The sequence below is a fragment of the Caretta caretta genome, chromosome 14 (assembly GCF_965140235.1).
Source record: "Caretta caretta isolate rCarCar2 chromosome 14, rCarCar1.hap1, whole genome shotgun sequence".
In the NCBI taxonomy this organism is placed as follows: Eukaryota; Metazoa; Chordata; order Testudines; family Cheloniidae; genus Caretta; species Caretta caretta.
The window spans coordinates 38,799,063-38,814,768 of NC_134219.1; the positions used below are offsets into that span (position 1 = coordinate 38,799,063).

Below are 15,706 nucleotides of genomic sequence, written 5' to 3' on the forward strand. Positions count from 1 at the left end.
CCCCATCTCCTGCCTGCTCATCCTAGGGGCTCGCCCCATGGCCACTAGCTCACAAACCTGCAGCAAGCTGGCTCTCTGTGAATCCTATTGAAAGAATTGCAGAGGAGAAACCTCAGGGCAACAACACGGAAAAGCAAAGCTGGAGGAGACAAGGGCAGTGCTAGGACACACCCCCTCTCGTTGGCTTTAGGTGGTTATTTCATACATTGGCTTAGTGCAAGAGATCTTGTCCCTCTAGTGGCCAGCCCCAGTCACGAACAACCAACTCATGGCTCGCAGCTCAAACGAGTTACTGCTTTAAGGCAAGGGGTCTGGGCTTGTGATTTCAGGGCTGAAATTCACGCTTTAGATCCCCACTGGTAACTGTGACATGGGTGTGTCAGGACGCCATTTTATAGAGCACACACCATATGTGCAAGGTCTCATCAAACAGACCATGATGCTCTTTTGTTTCTGAATGTGGCCAGTAGAGGTACCGAACAACTACGCATGTGACCCTGGTCTATGAGAAGTTTGGACCAGTAACCGGCTACATGTCACTGTACTGTCTGAATGCTTGATGCACCTGGGCTGGGAAATTCGGATCCAACAGACAATGGATGAAAGCACCTGAATGTGGCCTAGCAGGGACATGATCATTACTATTGTTGCAATTCCAGAAGGGTTGCTTTTGTTGCAATTCTAATGGCCTGTAACCCACCTCGACCCCACCGTGCATGTCAGTAAAAAGCAAACAAACCCAACACTGGTAAATCAAGTAGTTCTGATGGCTCCTGGTTTATTGCTATATTTTCCCCCGCAGGAGACAAGAGAAATCATTGTGAGACACAAAAATTTCAGCATCTTTACAGCTATGAAGATACAGAATCCACTTGGTGAAAAAACAAAAAAGCCGGCAGCAGTCAATGATTTATGGGAACCATAAAACACAACCTCCATGGGCTTGATATAAAAATAGCTTTGTTAAATTCTAGAAAACCCTCATCAAAAGTGATGACTAACCATTTTCTCTTGCCACTCCCCTGCCCCAAAGATTTGCCACCTGTACTGTTCTCCCTCACCCAGGACTCCTCCTCTTGCTCTCTGACCAGCTTGCTAGAGTCCTCTGCGATCATAGAGAACAGCGACAAACAGGCTGGACAATGTCCCTGACGGTTGAGTGGTTTTGTTTCGTTGGGTTTTTTTGGAGCGGGGAGAACAGGTCACCAGCCCACTTTAGATTCCAGAGTTGTAGAAATGAGGGTGTCAGAGGCGAGAGAAGCCCATTTCATGGCCTGCAGGGGGACAGATCATCTTGTGTATCAGGAACAGAGTCTCAACTGGGTTTTGCTGTCCCAGAAACAGAACCAAGGGCAGATTCTCTCCCCATTGAAAGACGCTGGTGGGAAAGTGAAGATCAGGACCTTGTCGTCAGCACTGAAAAATGCCACCTGCCCCTCGTCACAGTCCAGACAAACCCGGATCCTGCTGGGGACCTGGCCCAGGGACACTGTGGTCTCAGGGGAGGTGCGAGCCTTGTATTGATCCCCCTGCAGCCACTGCACAGCCCAGACCCCCTCCTCAGGGTTAAAACTGAACCACCCCTTCCTCCTCACAGACTCTCTGGCCACCCCCACAGCCCAGCATCGCCCATCCCCCACCTCCACCTCCCAGCAATGTCTCCCCGAGGTGAACCCCTCACAGGCCAGCACACAGCAATTCCAGTCAAATCTCTCAGGGTTGTCGGGGAGTCGCTGCCGTGTCTCCCCGCATCTCACACTTTTCCGATCTGTGGACAGGACAAGTTGGGGATGAGCCGTGTCTGGATCCAGAGTCACTGGGGGGAGAGAGAATCAGAGCGTGAGGGGCAGAGCTCAACCCTGGGGGAGGATGGGACCATTTCTCACACTCCCCAGCAGCCCCGTCCTGGCTGGGACCCTCCCTGATTTCCTGCCTCTCTGTCCCGGGTCTCAGGGAGCTGCCTCTGTACTGGGGCTGAGCAGGGATTTCACCGCGGCTCCCACCTCCCAGGGCCAGTTATAGCTGCAGACTTGGGGGAGGGATAGCTCAGTGGTTTGAGCATTGGCCTGCTAAACCCAGGGTTGTGAGTTCAAGCCTTAAGGGGGTTATTTAGGGATCTGGGGCAGAAATTGGGGATTGGCCCTGCAGGGGGTTAGACTAGATGACCTCCTGAGGTCCCTTCCAACCCTGATATTCTATGATCTCGATCTTCTACCCTGCTCCCCATGCTGTGGCTCCCCACTCCCAGCCGCAGGGACTGGGCAGGGCAGGCAGCAGAGCCTGGGGTGGGACCGAAGAGGCATCAGCCTCAGCCGCCTCTTGGGGAGACACCCCCAGTCAGAGGGAATCAAGGAGCCAGCAGAGAGGGGAGCGCAAACCCCAGTGCAGCTGGGGACAAGGGAAGGAGGCAGTAGCCCTGGGTGGAAGGAGGCAGGAGGGAGTTGGTGGGTATGCCAGAGCAGGTCCCCTAGCCCATGGGGAATGGGAGAGGAGGAGGCAGTGTCCACGGAAGACCTCACAAAGACAGAGAGGATGGAGGGGCCTAGTTGGCAACCCAAGAGCCCAGGGGAAAGGGAGAGGTGGGACCCACAGGGAGAGACAGAGAAGGGGGCCATGTCCTATGGACACTCCGAGAGAGGGTCAGACCAGGCCCCCACCCCCACTCAGCATAACAGAGGAGACAGTGCCCTCATTCAGTCAGTACACTTCACAACAATTAAGGGGTTAATAATATATTGGAGTGCTCAAGGCCAGCCCCCTCCCCTGCAATGCTCACTCTCTATGGATGGGGGACTCTCTTTTGTTCGATCTCAGAAGCTTGTTCCTCAAATGAATCCAGTGCCACAAACACAAACTGTCTTTTTCTCTCAATCCATCTAAAACCCGACTCATAACACTACCCCCCCCCCTTTTGCCAGAGATCCACTTACTTGCTGTCTGCAGTTTAAACACCAGAGCATCTTGGGAGGAGAGGGAGAGAAAGAGATTTCATGGTATCAAAATTATGTTTCATGCAGGATTTCTTCAATTAATCAGAATAACTGTGCTTTAGTTCTGAGCCACGAACAGAAGGGAAAAGGCAGGGAGACCCAGAGAGAGAGATAAAGAGAGAGACATAGCGTAAAATTCGCCCATATGGACATGGGCCACTCTCAAGCTTATGGACCCTTTCTGCACTAATAACATGGTTATAAACATAGCGTATGTGGCATTCAGTGTACCTCGTCTTTCTACAAGAGAAAATTCATAGACAGCTCAGACTGGAATGAAACAGACTTAGGAAGAGAAGATGGAGCCCTTTGTATTAGCACAGAGTTTCATTCAACCAAGTACTTTGCAGTCCTCAAGAATTAGGGCAAACAAAGTGACAACGAATCACATTCAGACTACTGTTGTTCCTCCATAAATATCGTATATCTAGGGAAAAAATGTCTTCATAAATTCAAAACTTTGTTTAAGTTTCTTCCATGTTCTAAATTGAATTTTACATTCACAGCTAATTGGACACAGCCCGTTTCCTCCAACCTTCACAGAGACCAGTCTCCATTTTCCTTTTTCAATCCCTGCTCACTACCTTGGAATTTCTTCAGAGTCTCCTTTACCCCAATGTTTTCTGGGGTAGAATCACCAAGTCTCTTTGCCAGATCAGGAGAAATCTCCACTGGCTGCTGGAACTTCCCCTGCTCGCACCTGGAGAGAAACAGAATTCTCTAATTAACTGATTGTAAATCACGATTTTATCCGCATCTCAGATGAATTTCATGCCAGCGAAAGCTGCTGGACTGCAGGGCCTGGAGGCTGGACTGTTCTATGTATCCCGGCCTCAGAGCAGGTACCGCTCAGGCAATGGCAGCACAAGCTTCACCCACAGCGGCCCAGTTTGTTTCTAGCATGACCCGGAGAGAAACGACATCGAGGGGAAGTGGAGCAGGGAGATGGGCCAACAAGCTGCATTGACTCTGCTAAGCTTTGTGGTGTGGACACCTGCTCAGTCAGAAATGGATGGAGACCATTAACCCCAAATCACCTCATGCAGGGTGCCAAACGGACATAAGCTGAACATATTAGAACACCGCTGCTCTGGAAGGGTCCATATTCCCGTTCCCTGGGACACAAGAGATTTCATGAATCTATTCGGGTCTATTAACTTGCCCTCATGCTTCATCATCTCAGCATCTCAAATAAAGAGCATCAACCCCAGGAGTAACGTCAGCAGAGGAGAGATTTGGATCTGAGGGGTGACCCTGCCCCACACAGCTGGCCATGGTGCCCTGAGGAGATGAGGGCGTCGCATGGCGCTCAAGCCCCTGCCCCACAGAGTGATGTGTCCCTGAGAGTGAGACAGAGCCACGTACCTGCTCAAGGTGCTTCTGATGTCCTGGGAGGGGAGGGGGGGGAGAGAGAGAACAAAGAGCTCAGTTACGAGTGATAACCAAGAGAAGGACGTCGGCCAATGGAAAAGAGGGTGGAGTGGGCCACACTGTGATCCTGGTTCAGGGGTCTTGGTGGTGTCATGGGGAGAGCGGCAGCTGGCCTGGGATGATTTCCAAAACAAAGTCCCCCTTTCTCTCCGTGAAATGGGGATCACATTGTTTAAATAATATTTCCCTGCCTCATGAGCGGTAGATGAAGTCATGTGTGTTATTAACAGGCTCCGCTCCCCCAGTGATGTGGGCCTTAAGTGGACCCAGACCACTATAAAAAAGACCATTAAAATCTAAACCCTACAAAGGGGCCCCTCTCCCGGGATCCCTCAATCCTAACAACACAAGACTGATGGCCCATCTGCCCCGTGTCCTGTTTTCTGACAGATGCTTCAGAGGGAATGAACAAAACAGAGCAAACTCAAGTGATCCATCCCCAGTCCCAGCATCTGGGAGTGAGAGCTTTGGGGCCACCCAGAGCCTGGGGTTGTGTCCCTGACCATCTTGGCTAACAGCCATTTATGGACCTGTCTTCCATGAACTGATCTAATTCTTTTTTTACTCCACTTATACTTTTGGCCTTCACACCATCCCAGGACAACGAGGTCCACAGGTTGACTGTGAGGTCTATGAAGAAGCACTTCCTTATGTGTGTTTTGAACCTGCTGCCTATTAAATTTCATTGGGTGATCCCGTTCACTTTCTCCGCACCGGAATGAGTTTATAGACCTCCACCATATCCCCTCTTAGTCACCTCTTTTCTAAGCCGAACAGTTCCAGTCTTTTTAATCTCTGCTCAGGTGGAAGCTGTTCCAGACCCCTCATCAAATTACTAATAATACAAAAGAGAATAATAAAACAGAAGCAAGTGGAAGTGATTGTAAACCAGCGAATTCACATTTTAACAGTAGTTCCTAACAATTAAATGAGGTACCATTAAAGAGAGAGCGAGAGAGAGGATTCCTATGTAAAAACTAGAAATAGTGAGTTCCACTGTAGTGTTAGGATCCTGCACTCCAAGCCACATGGGTCTCCCCGTTCATCCATTTCCCAAATATCCCCAAGGCTCTGAGGTCTCACCTGCAGGAATTCACTCGCTGGCTGTTGGCACTTCCCCTCCATCTCGCTGATCAGCTCACTGAGACGGGAAATCTCCGCGGAGAGTTTGGTGATATTTTCATCCTGCAGCTTCACAATCTCCTTCTCCAGCTCTCCCAGCCGGGCCAGCAAGAGTCGCTCTTCTTCCTCCAGAAACTGGTGCAGCTGCTTAAATTGAGACACAATTTTCTCTCTCTCAGCATCTGTCTTTCCCTGTAAAGAAGAGGCACAAACAGGGAAAAGGCACATCAAGGACACACAGAGAGGCAGGGGAGATTTCACAGAGCCCTGTGTCAGCAGGAGGGGGAATTTCTAAATATTCAGCACCTCAAAAGCAGACAGAAACTTTCCCCATGTAACCAGAGACATTTTCCTAGAAAGTCCCACCTCGCCCTAAATTCCCTTCCCATCTCACATGGCTTGTTTCTCTTGTGATCAGTGACCTGTGACAATCTCAGTCCTTCAAACAGTAGAAAGGGCAGGATTCAGAGGTACGTGAGCAGAGACTTCCTGAGAGAGACTGAACGGGGTAAAGAAAACACAAAATAAGAAAACAAACTAAAACTCCTAAGTTTCACTTAGGAAGCTCCAGATATTCACATTACTCGGAGGGATGCTCAGCCACACCTCTGAAGAGACTAACTGTATTAGTGCAGAAATCAGGATCTCTAGTGCAGCCCCAGCCCATAAATTTATACCATGAAATCAAGAATGAAGCAAAGACAAACACAGCTCTGAAATCAAGGGAATGCAGAGATAAGGTCACGCCTCCCATGCACACTGCCACCCAACCTTAACTCTGTCCCATTTCTGCAGCTGCTGGCTACCACTCCGCACCCTGGCTTGAGGTGCACCTGTCTCCTGGAGCATGCTCACATCACTTTCCCATGTGGATATCCAAGATGTATGAGTATTTACAGAGCCTGAAAGAACCTCTTATAACTTCTAAGATGCTGCTTCCCTGGTGTGGCCCTGGAGCCGGTCGCCAGCCAAGGTGAAATCCATTCAGACCCAGCTCAGTTTGGGGCTGATCGGTGCTATGATCTGAGCCATAGGTGGGCACAGAAAAGTTATGAGAATGGGAAACAAATTGAACGTCAGGTTATTTTTGCCTGAGCCCTTCACCTCTGCAGCCCCTTGGCCACTTGACTCCTGATTCAGTCCAATAACTCTGTCTCAGGCCTGGATGGGGCACCGTGATTTTCCAAGACAAGGTCAGGATGCAGGTGGGTTTTAGAGCACTGTGAAAACATCAGTGCTTAGCATGAGAGCTTGGCTGTCGCTCAGCTATTGACTCTCTAGTGCTCATCTATAAGAGAGAGACGAGGGGTTGAGGTGATCTCTTTGATTGGAGCATCTTCCGTCAGAGAGAGAGAGAAGCTTTCGAGCCACCCAGAGCTCTCCAGCCCAGACCTCAAGAACAGCTTTGGGTAGTGTACAAGCTTGTCTCTCTCACCAACACAAGTTGGTGCAAAGATCTAACCTCCCCCTCTTGTCTCTCCAATATCCCGGGACCGACATGGCTACAACTGCACTGCACAGGGTGAAAAAGACAGTGTTTTGCAGACACAGACAAAGATCAAGCCTGAGGCCGAGCCCAGCAGGCCTCTCTGACATCTGGGGATGGACCATTAACACAGCCTTGGCACTACCAGAACTGAAGGGAGGAGGTCGGGCCATGACCCCACATCCCGTCCATCCCGGGCAGAGGGGAGCACAGGCTGCACCTGCTGCTGGATTCGATCAGCGTCTGCCCTGTCCCAGGGCTGCCCATTGCTCCTGGGGAATCTGCCCCAGAGCCAGGCAAGGAGTCCCAGTCCCACCCCAGCCCACAGAGGGGAATAGAGCCCTGGTCTACATTGAGGGGGGCGGGGGTATCGATCTAAGTTACGCAACTTCAGCTACGTGAATAATGTAGCTGAAGTTGACGTACTTAGATCGACTTTCACCGCGGTGAGTCGTCTGCTGCCGCTCCCCCATCGACTCCGCCGGCGCCTCTCCTGGCGCTGGACTACAGGAGAGCGCTCGGGGGTCAATTTATCGCGTCTAGACTAGGGAGTAGCGAATCCAGAGGGTGTGAAGACGGACCCAGAGACAGACATGCAGAATCCCAAACCAGCAGCACAGGGACCCAGAGAGACACACAAATGTCCCACACTGCCCTTCATCCCCAGGGCCCTGCTGGGTAACACCACTGGGCACCTACCAGGTACTCAGAGCTTCTCTTCTCTCCAGTCAGTTTCCATCCCAGGAGCTTTTCTCTCTCTTCCTTCAGAGCCTGCAGTCGGGTCTGGAACTGTTCCTGGGCAAAGAGAAATGCGGGGGGCGGAGGGAGTCATTTTTTTTCTTTTGGAGCTTGAGGAGCAATTTTCTTTTGAAATTTCACTTCCCCCCACCCCGTATCCCCCGGCAATAACACCGGTGCATGGATGTAGCTTTCCAGTTTACTTAACCCAGCAGCAGACCGGGAGGGCACCCACAGGGCAATGCACAGGCCAGGCCAGGGACGCTGCAGGAACTGGGAGCAAGCAGCAGAAGAGAACTAGTTCACTCTGACACCTGGGGGCTAGGAGCACAAACTGGATCCAGGCAGCCAGTGCACAAACTCTAGTGCAGAGGTGGGCCAACTACAGCCTGCAGGCCACATCTGGCCCACAGGACCCTCCTGCCCGGCCCTTGAGCTCCTGGCCCAGGAGACTAGTCCCCGGCCCCTCCCCCGCAGCCTCAGCTCACTGAGCAGCCAGTGCAAGGCTCTGGGCGGTGGGGCTGCGCGCTCTTGCCAGGCAGCGCAGCTGCAGGGCCGCGGCCTGACCCGGGGCTCTGTGCTGCGCGGTGGCGTGGCTGGCTCCAGCCGGGCACCCCGGCTGCCTGTCTTGGTGCTCTCGGCGGTGCGGCTGTTGCGTTGTCAGCCACCGGGGCTCCAGGCCGCGCGGTAAGGGGGAAGGGGGAGTGGGCTAGAGGGCAGGGGAGTTCGAGGTGGTGGTCAGGGGACGGGGCTGTGGATAGGGGTCAGGGCGGTCAGAGGGCGGGGAATAGGGGGGGTTGAATGGGGGCAGGGATCCCCGGGGGGGGGCAGTCAGGAAGGAGAGGGAGGGTTCGATGGGGCGGCGGGGGGCACTCAGGGGTGGGGAGTCCGGTGGCAGTCAGGGGACTGTGAGGGGTGGATGGGGCAGGGGTCCTGGGGGGGTTTATCAGGGGGCAAGGGCCAGGCCATGCCTGGCTGTTTGGGGAAGCACAGCCTCCCCTAACCGGCCAGCCATACAATTTTGGAAACCCGATGTGGCCCTCAGGCCAAAAAGTTTGCCGGCCCCTGTAGCACTGGCCTCTCAGTGTGTTCAGTGAAGATCTCTTTCCTACAACTCTGCTCTCAGATTGCTGATCCGAGTAAAACAGATGGTGCCAGGTTTGCTCCAAAAATTCCTCATCTGTCCTCCAGTCAGGAGCTTTGACTGCACCCCTGCCTCACCTCGCCTCCACCAGCATCTTTTGGGGACCAAGAAGCAAGTTATTTCTCTGGTGGTTTGAAATGAATGAAGCAGAGCGTGGGAGGATAAATTCCCGCAGTCTGACTGAATCTTTCCAAAGATCGCAGGATTTAAGAACGGTGGGGGCTGGCAGTGCTGGTTCCGGTGTGTCCCGCTCAGCAGGAACGTGTGTTGGAACAGAAATATTCGCTGAGGAAAAGGGCATCACAAGATAATGAATATTTTTCCCCACCCACTCCTGGAAATTGGTCCTCAAGTCAGAGCAGAGATCCATGTGTAAGGTTCAAAATCTTTATCACAACACTGTAGTTAGCAAAAAAACATCCTTTATGACAGGAGGAAATGACACTAGAGGTCAGGTGACACGAGAAGGAAACCCAAACATTGGAAAGCCTGGGGACCCCCAGGTATGGCCGCAGGCTACGTGACCTCTGCATGAGCAGCTCTACTCTGGGCCTGGAAATATATCTGAAAAACCCCATAGGTACAAACACTGACGCCGGGCGGAGATTTCCTACCTTGTACTCCTGGGCAGCCTCCTCTATGGGAACCCCCGTGTGAGATCTGTGAGCCTTGGATTTATCACACACCAGGCAGATGGGGGTTTCATCCTCCTCGCAGAAGAGTTTCAGGGCCTCCTGGTGCCTCTCACACACTCGCTCCCCTCCTGAGCCTTTGGCTGCCTGGAAACTCAGCCCTCTGGCTATTTCGATAACTCTCGCCAGTTCCCTGCTGGGCCTGAAGTTTCTCTGCTGGGCGGTTTCTCTGCACTGGGGGCAGGAGAAGTTGGGCTCCGACTCCCCCCAGCACTGGCTGATGCAGTCTCTGCAGAAGTTGTGCCCGCAGTGGATAGACACCGGCTCTTGGAAATACTCCAGGCAGATGGGACAAGAAAGTTCATCCCGGAGACTTTCTGCCTTGCTCTCTCCAGCCATGGCTCCCGGCTGGAAGGGGAACACAAAGCTCGTTTGAATTTCCAGCGTCTGGGACAGGAATTGGGTGTTTCCCTTCCTGGCTCTGTCTCATTGGCGGAGCTAGAATCAGCTGGGGCTGTGAGTTCTCCCCGCCCCTGGGGGCTCTGATGAGAAACCTGACCCTCTCTCTGCTGGGAAGAGTGCACAGGGGAAAAAGCAGGGTCAGGTTAGGGAGAATGTCACTCTTTTGGAAAAAGTGAAGAGTTGACTTGAATTCTATTATTTGACTCCCAAATCCACACACACCCTGGTTGGACAGGGCTTTGTTCACTGCAGCAGATCTGATTTCTCAGTGTTGGGTTGCTCTCCCAGGTAGGGCTGTGCCCTTCTGTTGAAGGCCCAGACAGACCGGGCAGCAGCTGGATCGACCATGGGCTGCAGCGGAGCATTGTGCAGACTAGAGTGCACGCCTCTGATTCCCTTACGGGTTTACTGCCGGGGTTTATTTTAAATGCAGCGGCTTGGCAGCTTGCTTCAGTCTGAGGATGCTGATTTAGATCCTTAATTCCAAGGGTCGCGTCTAGCAAATGTCCAATCCAGTGCAGGGCTTCCTGCCGTGGACCGTGTCTGAGACTGCACTGGGTTTCTTATTGCAGAGAGTGGGGGAACTATTTGCGGGAGACTCAGAGGTACTCCAGAATTTTGTTCCTTTTGTGCAGCGGAGACATTGAAACTTTGAGTCTCTGAGTCTGGGTACTCAGAGCAGACTCCAGGAATCATAGAATCTCAGGGTGGGAAGGGACCTCAGGAGGTCATCTAGTCCAACCCCCTGCTCAAAGCAGGACCAATCCCCAGTTTTTGCCCCAGATCGCTAAATGGCCCCCTCAAGGATTGAACTCACGTTCCTGGGTTTAGCAGGCCAATGCTCAAACCACTGAGCTATCCCTCCCCCCTGAGAGGGAGATTTGGTGCCAGACTGGAGAGTGGGTGTGGAGTTTAAACAGGGGCCAGGAAAGGGAATTCAGCTGCAGGGGGAAGGCAGTGCTGGCTGGAGATGCTTCTGCAGATGCAGCCAGTTGCACTGGCTGCTCTGCACCTGGATGGAATGGTACATCCATTCAATGTGAATACGTTGGAAACAGACTGGGATGCACTATTACAAATCAGCATCTCCTGCCCTCGCTGTCTTGGGCAGCCTTGTGCTGTTCGGGGTGGGCACTGTTTCTAAGGCCAATGAGATGTTGGATTGTTTACAGGTCAGATCATAATGATTGATTATTTGTAATACCATTGTACCAAAGCATCCATGTCATGGATCAGTATACAGAACAAACAGAAGGCAGTGCCTTTCCCCAAAGAGCTTACACTCGAAGCACCGTGCACCGAACAGGAGACAAAAGCCAGGTCTTTTGGAGCAGAATGCGATTAATGGCCCTGCACACTTCCATCAACACGAGTCCAACAGTTGACTTTCCCACTCTGAACTGGTTAGCAACTGATCAGTAGCAGTCTGGAGTAGCCAGCTTCCACAGTGCAATTGCCACGCGCTTCTCCAGTGACAGGGCAGCTCTCATTCTCATGTCCTTGCGCCGGACGCAGCGATGGATTAATGATTTTGCCGCCCCTAGGCCAAGAAATAATTGCCCCCCCCCCAGCAGCTCCCCACCCCAGCTCACCTCCACTCCGCCTCCGCCTTCTCCCCTGAGCGCGCTGCCGGGTCCTGCTTCTCCCCGCTCCCTGCCAGTGCTTGTGCACGAAACAGCTTCGCAAAGGAGGGGGGAAGGGGGGGAAAGCGGCGCGCTCAGGAGAGGAGGCGGGGCCGGGGTGGGGATTTGGGGAAGGGGACCAATGAGGGAGGGGAATGGTGCGGGAAGGGGTGGAGTTGGGGCGGTGCCAGGGGTGGAGGGTGCGAACCAGCACCGGGGTGAGGGGGGGGAAGCAGCCTCTTGCTGCTATTATAAATTTGCCGCCCCTGCAAATTTGCCACTCTAGGCCTAGGCATTAAAACGCCGCTGGCCACAGGGCTGGGGCGAGCTCATCACACAGTCCCATGAATGTGGCTTTGTTATGCAGACAAAACTACACAGGATCGTTTCAGGGGACAAGACAAGATGTGACGTTTATTATAACACAATTTGATTTATGACCAATAACTAATATCTGATACCTATGTACACACACACACACACACAAATGTTCTGCAGCTGATGTATCGTTACCAATCCTGAATGTAACTTGAGTTTGTGGCTTGGGTTCGTAGCTTGTGGAGGCTAACTGGCCAAGAAAGCCGGGCACAAGGAAGGGCTGGGTCTCTGCTGGGCATGCACTGATGCCCTTCCATGTTGGCAGCAGAATGTTACCCTCCAAAGTCTTCCATCTCATCCATCCTTTTTGTAGGCTTTAGTTTGAATCCAGAGTCTATAGATCTTGCTGTGTCACGCTGCCTCTGGGTTCCGTGTGATTGATCATCCGTCAATTGCAGACTTTCAGCCTAGGACCTGGCTTTGATGTTTCTTCAATTGTACTTTTGTTCTTTTCTTTTTAGGGTGGACTCTTCTTGCTTTGTCGGGGCTGTTGTCTGCATCTTCAGCCCTTGGTGTTTTCACTTTATTTCATCAGGGCAGGCTGGGGCTGGAAGTTGATTCCATCACCTATACATACCTCATTCATACATCTAAACTAAACTAATAAGATTACAGCAGGGTTTTGCAAAAATGAAGGTTACAGCAAGCTTTTACAAAATGGAGTGAGCATTTTAAAATGGAGTTTGGGACAAGTTAAAATGGAGTTTGAGTTACAATATGGACAAATGTAAGGAATGTCAAACAGTGAACAGAAGTTACAATATAGACAAGTATAATGAATGACAAACAGTGAGCAGAAGTTACAATGTTGAAACAAGAAAAGGAGGACTTGTGGCACCTTAGAGACTAACCAATTTATTTGAGCATAAGCTTTCGTGAGCTACAGCTCACTTCATCGGATGCATTCAGTGGAAAATACAGTGAGGAGATTTATAATCACACAGAACATGAAAAAATGGGTGTTATCATACACACTCACTTAAGATGAGCTATTACCAGCAGGAGGCGGGGGGGGGGGGAGAAAACCTTTTGTAGTGATAATAAAGGTGGGCCACTTCCAGCAGTTGACAGGAACGTCTGAGGAACAGTGTGGGGGAGGGGGATAAACATGGGGAAATAGTTTTACTTTGTGTAATGACCCATCCACTCCCAGTCTCTATTCAAGCCTAAGTTAATTGTATCCAGTTTGCAAATTAATTCCAATTCAGCAGTCTCTCTTTGGAGTCTGTTTCAATGCTGGTGTGGTTCTGGGCTGCTTGAGAGGAAATGTCACTGAGGGTGAGCCATGGAGCCCTGGACTCCACTGGCCTGGAGTGTGGCTCTGAGCCAGAGGAACCCTGCAGATAACTGGGAATTTGAGGATAGAGAGCAAAGCCTGAGATGGGGTCTGAGGAAAGGGATGCTGGTGTCCATGGGCTCCAATGCCCAAGCCAATGGCTGGGCTGCTGATTGCTCCTGACTGAGCAGGGGCTACCTACAGCAGCCAGACTCTTCAAAACTGAAGAGCTTCCACCAAAAACATCCTCAGCAATTTTGAGAGACCCATTAGCGCTGGTCAGACCTGCTGTCCCTGGGCAAGTGGGTAAACCCTGGAGGTTAGAAAATAATCGCAGCCTCTGGATGTGAGGCATTTGCTTCGCAAAAAATCCACACTCTCCTTGTTCATCTGTATCTGGCCTTACCAGTAGGGCACATGCGAGGGGTAAGGGAGGAGTTCATGAGAAGCTGTCAGGGGTCCCAACTGGTTAACGCAGCACGGGCTACATAATGAGAGATTGCATTCTCACAGCCTTGTCACTGAGAGGGCCACTCCCCTGCCCCCACTGTGCTAAGCAGCCCCACCCAGACACAACCACAGCAGGATCACAGGAGCAGCGGTGCCTGTGTGGTGGAGCTCAGCTCTCCTTGCGCCCTGCTGCTCCTCTGGCTGACTTTCAGGCTCCTGAGGGCAGAAAGGTTTTGGCTCAGCCTCATGTGGCAGTTTGGAGGGAAAGTTTTTTATATTGCTTACATCAGCCACACTATCAGAGGCTCGTTCACCTGCACATCTACCAATGTGATTCATAGATTCATAGATATTTAGGTCAGAAGGGACCATTATGATCATCTAGTCTGACTTCCTGCACAACGCAGACCACAGAATTTCACCCACCACTCCTACAAAAAAAAAACCTCACACCTATATCTGTGCTATTGAAGTCCTCAAATCGTAGTTTAAAGACTTCAAGGAGCAGAGAATCCTCCAGCAAGTGACCCGTGCCCCATGCTACAGAGGAAGGCGAAAAACCTCCAGGGCCTTCCAATCTGCCCTGGAGGAAAATTCCTTCCCGACCCCAAATATGGCGATCAGCTAAACCCTGAGCATATGGGCAAGATTCATATGATATATGCCATCATGTGCCAGCAATGCCCCTCTGCCACGTACACTGGTCAAACTGGACAGTCTCTACATAAAAGAATAAATGGACACAAATCAGATGTCAAGAATTATAGCATTCATAAACCAGTCGGAGAACACTTCAATCTCTCTGGTCACTCGATCTCTGACCTAAAAGTCGCGATATTACAACAAAAAAACTTCAAAAACAGACTCCAATGAGAGACTGCTGAATTGGAATTAATTTGCAAACTGGATACAATTAATTTAGGCTTGAATAGAGACTGGGAATGAATGAGTCATTACACAAAATAAAACTATTCCCCCCCCCCCACCACTGTTCCTCAGAGGTTCTTGTTAACTGCTGGAAATGGCCGACCTTGATTATCACTACAAAAGGTTTTCTTTTCCCCCTCCTCCCCACCCCGCTCTCCTGCTGGTAATAGCTCATCTTAAGTGATCACTCTCCTTACAGTGTGTAAGATAACACCCATTTTTTCATGTTCTGTGTGTATATAAATCTCCTCACTGTATTTTCCACTGAATGCACCTGATGAAGTGAGCTGTAGCTCACGAAAGCTTATGCTCAAATAAATTGGTTAGTCTCTAAGGTGCCACAAGTCCTCCTTTTCTTTTTGCGAATACAGATTAACACGGCTGCTACTCTGAAACCTGTCAATGTTGAAACAGTGTAAGTTTCAGTGATTTAAGCAGCAATTGGATTGAAAGTGAAACTCAATTAGCCAGTTATTGGGGTAGCTGGTTTTATGAATGAATGTTGTTTCATTCATAAAACTTTGCTTCTGAAGTTATATTAATAAAATGAACAATTAAAAACAATTTCATTGATCAGTTCTACAGCTTTCCTCTTGCGAAAGTTCTGCAGCCACTGCTCGTCATCCCAGACGTGCATCACGATGTGATCTCACCACTCACTGCTTGTTTCCTGAGCCAAAAGCAGTGTTCCACGATGGTCAGCACCTCCATGAATGCCACAAGCAATCTCAAGTCGTAGCTATTACGAGTGGCGAGATCAGTGTTGCACTCCTCTTCTCCTTGTAGTTTAAGGAATAACTCCACTGCCACTCGTGATGTGTTGGTCAGAGCGAGCAGCATACTGGTCAGCAGTTCGGGATCCATTCCTGCAGCTTGAAAGAGGCAGGGCAGTACACAAACCATTGAAAGATGGTGCCAAATGTGGACGGAAGCACAGGGATTGCTGGGATGCGAAGCAATGCATCACGGGGCATTGGGACTGGACCCAGGATGCCCCGCGACCCCCTCTGCCTTCCCACAAGTCTTAGCGGCAAAAGAGAAAGAGGTG

The 15,706-nt window shown here is 51.0% G+C and overlaps 1 protein-coding gene across 2 annotated transcripts; it reads right to left on the minus strand.

Annotated features, from left to right (window-relative positions):
* Positions 1–753: 753 nt before the first annotated feature.
* Positions 754–11,678, minus strand: LOC142068277 (zinc finger protein RFP-like). Of its 2 annotated transcripts, XM_048818507.2 has the most exons (8): positions 11,598–11,678; positions 9,526–9,951; positions 7,729–7,824; positions 5,505–5,735; positions 4,356–4,378; positions 3,575–3,690; positions 2,931–2,960; positions 754–1,816 (listed from the first exon to the last, which is right to left on the minus strand). In XM_048818507.2, the coding sequence occupies exons 2-8, from the start codon at positions 9,940–9,942 to the stop codon at positions 1,302–1,304; spliced, it is 1,428 nt and encodes a 475-aa protein (XP_048674464.2). In that variant the 5' UTR covers positions 9,943–9,951; positions 11,598–11,678; the 3' UTR covers positions 754–1,301. The 2 variants fall into 2 exon arrangements, with proteins under 2 accessions (XP_048674464.2, XP_074975586.1); XM_075119485.1 differs by lacking the exon at positions 11,598–11,678 and having other exon boundaries at positions 5,505–5,690; positions 9,526–10,080.
* Between the last annotated feature and the right edge of the window lie 4,028 nt (positions 11,679–15,706).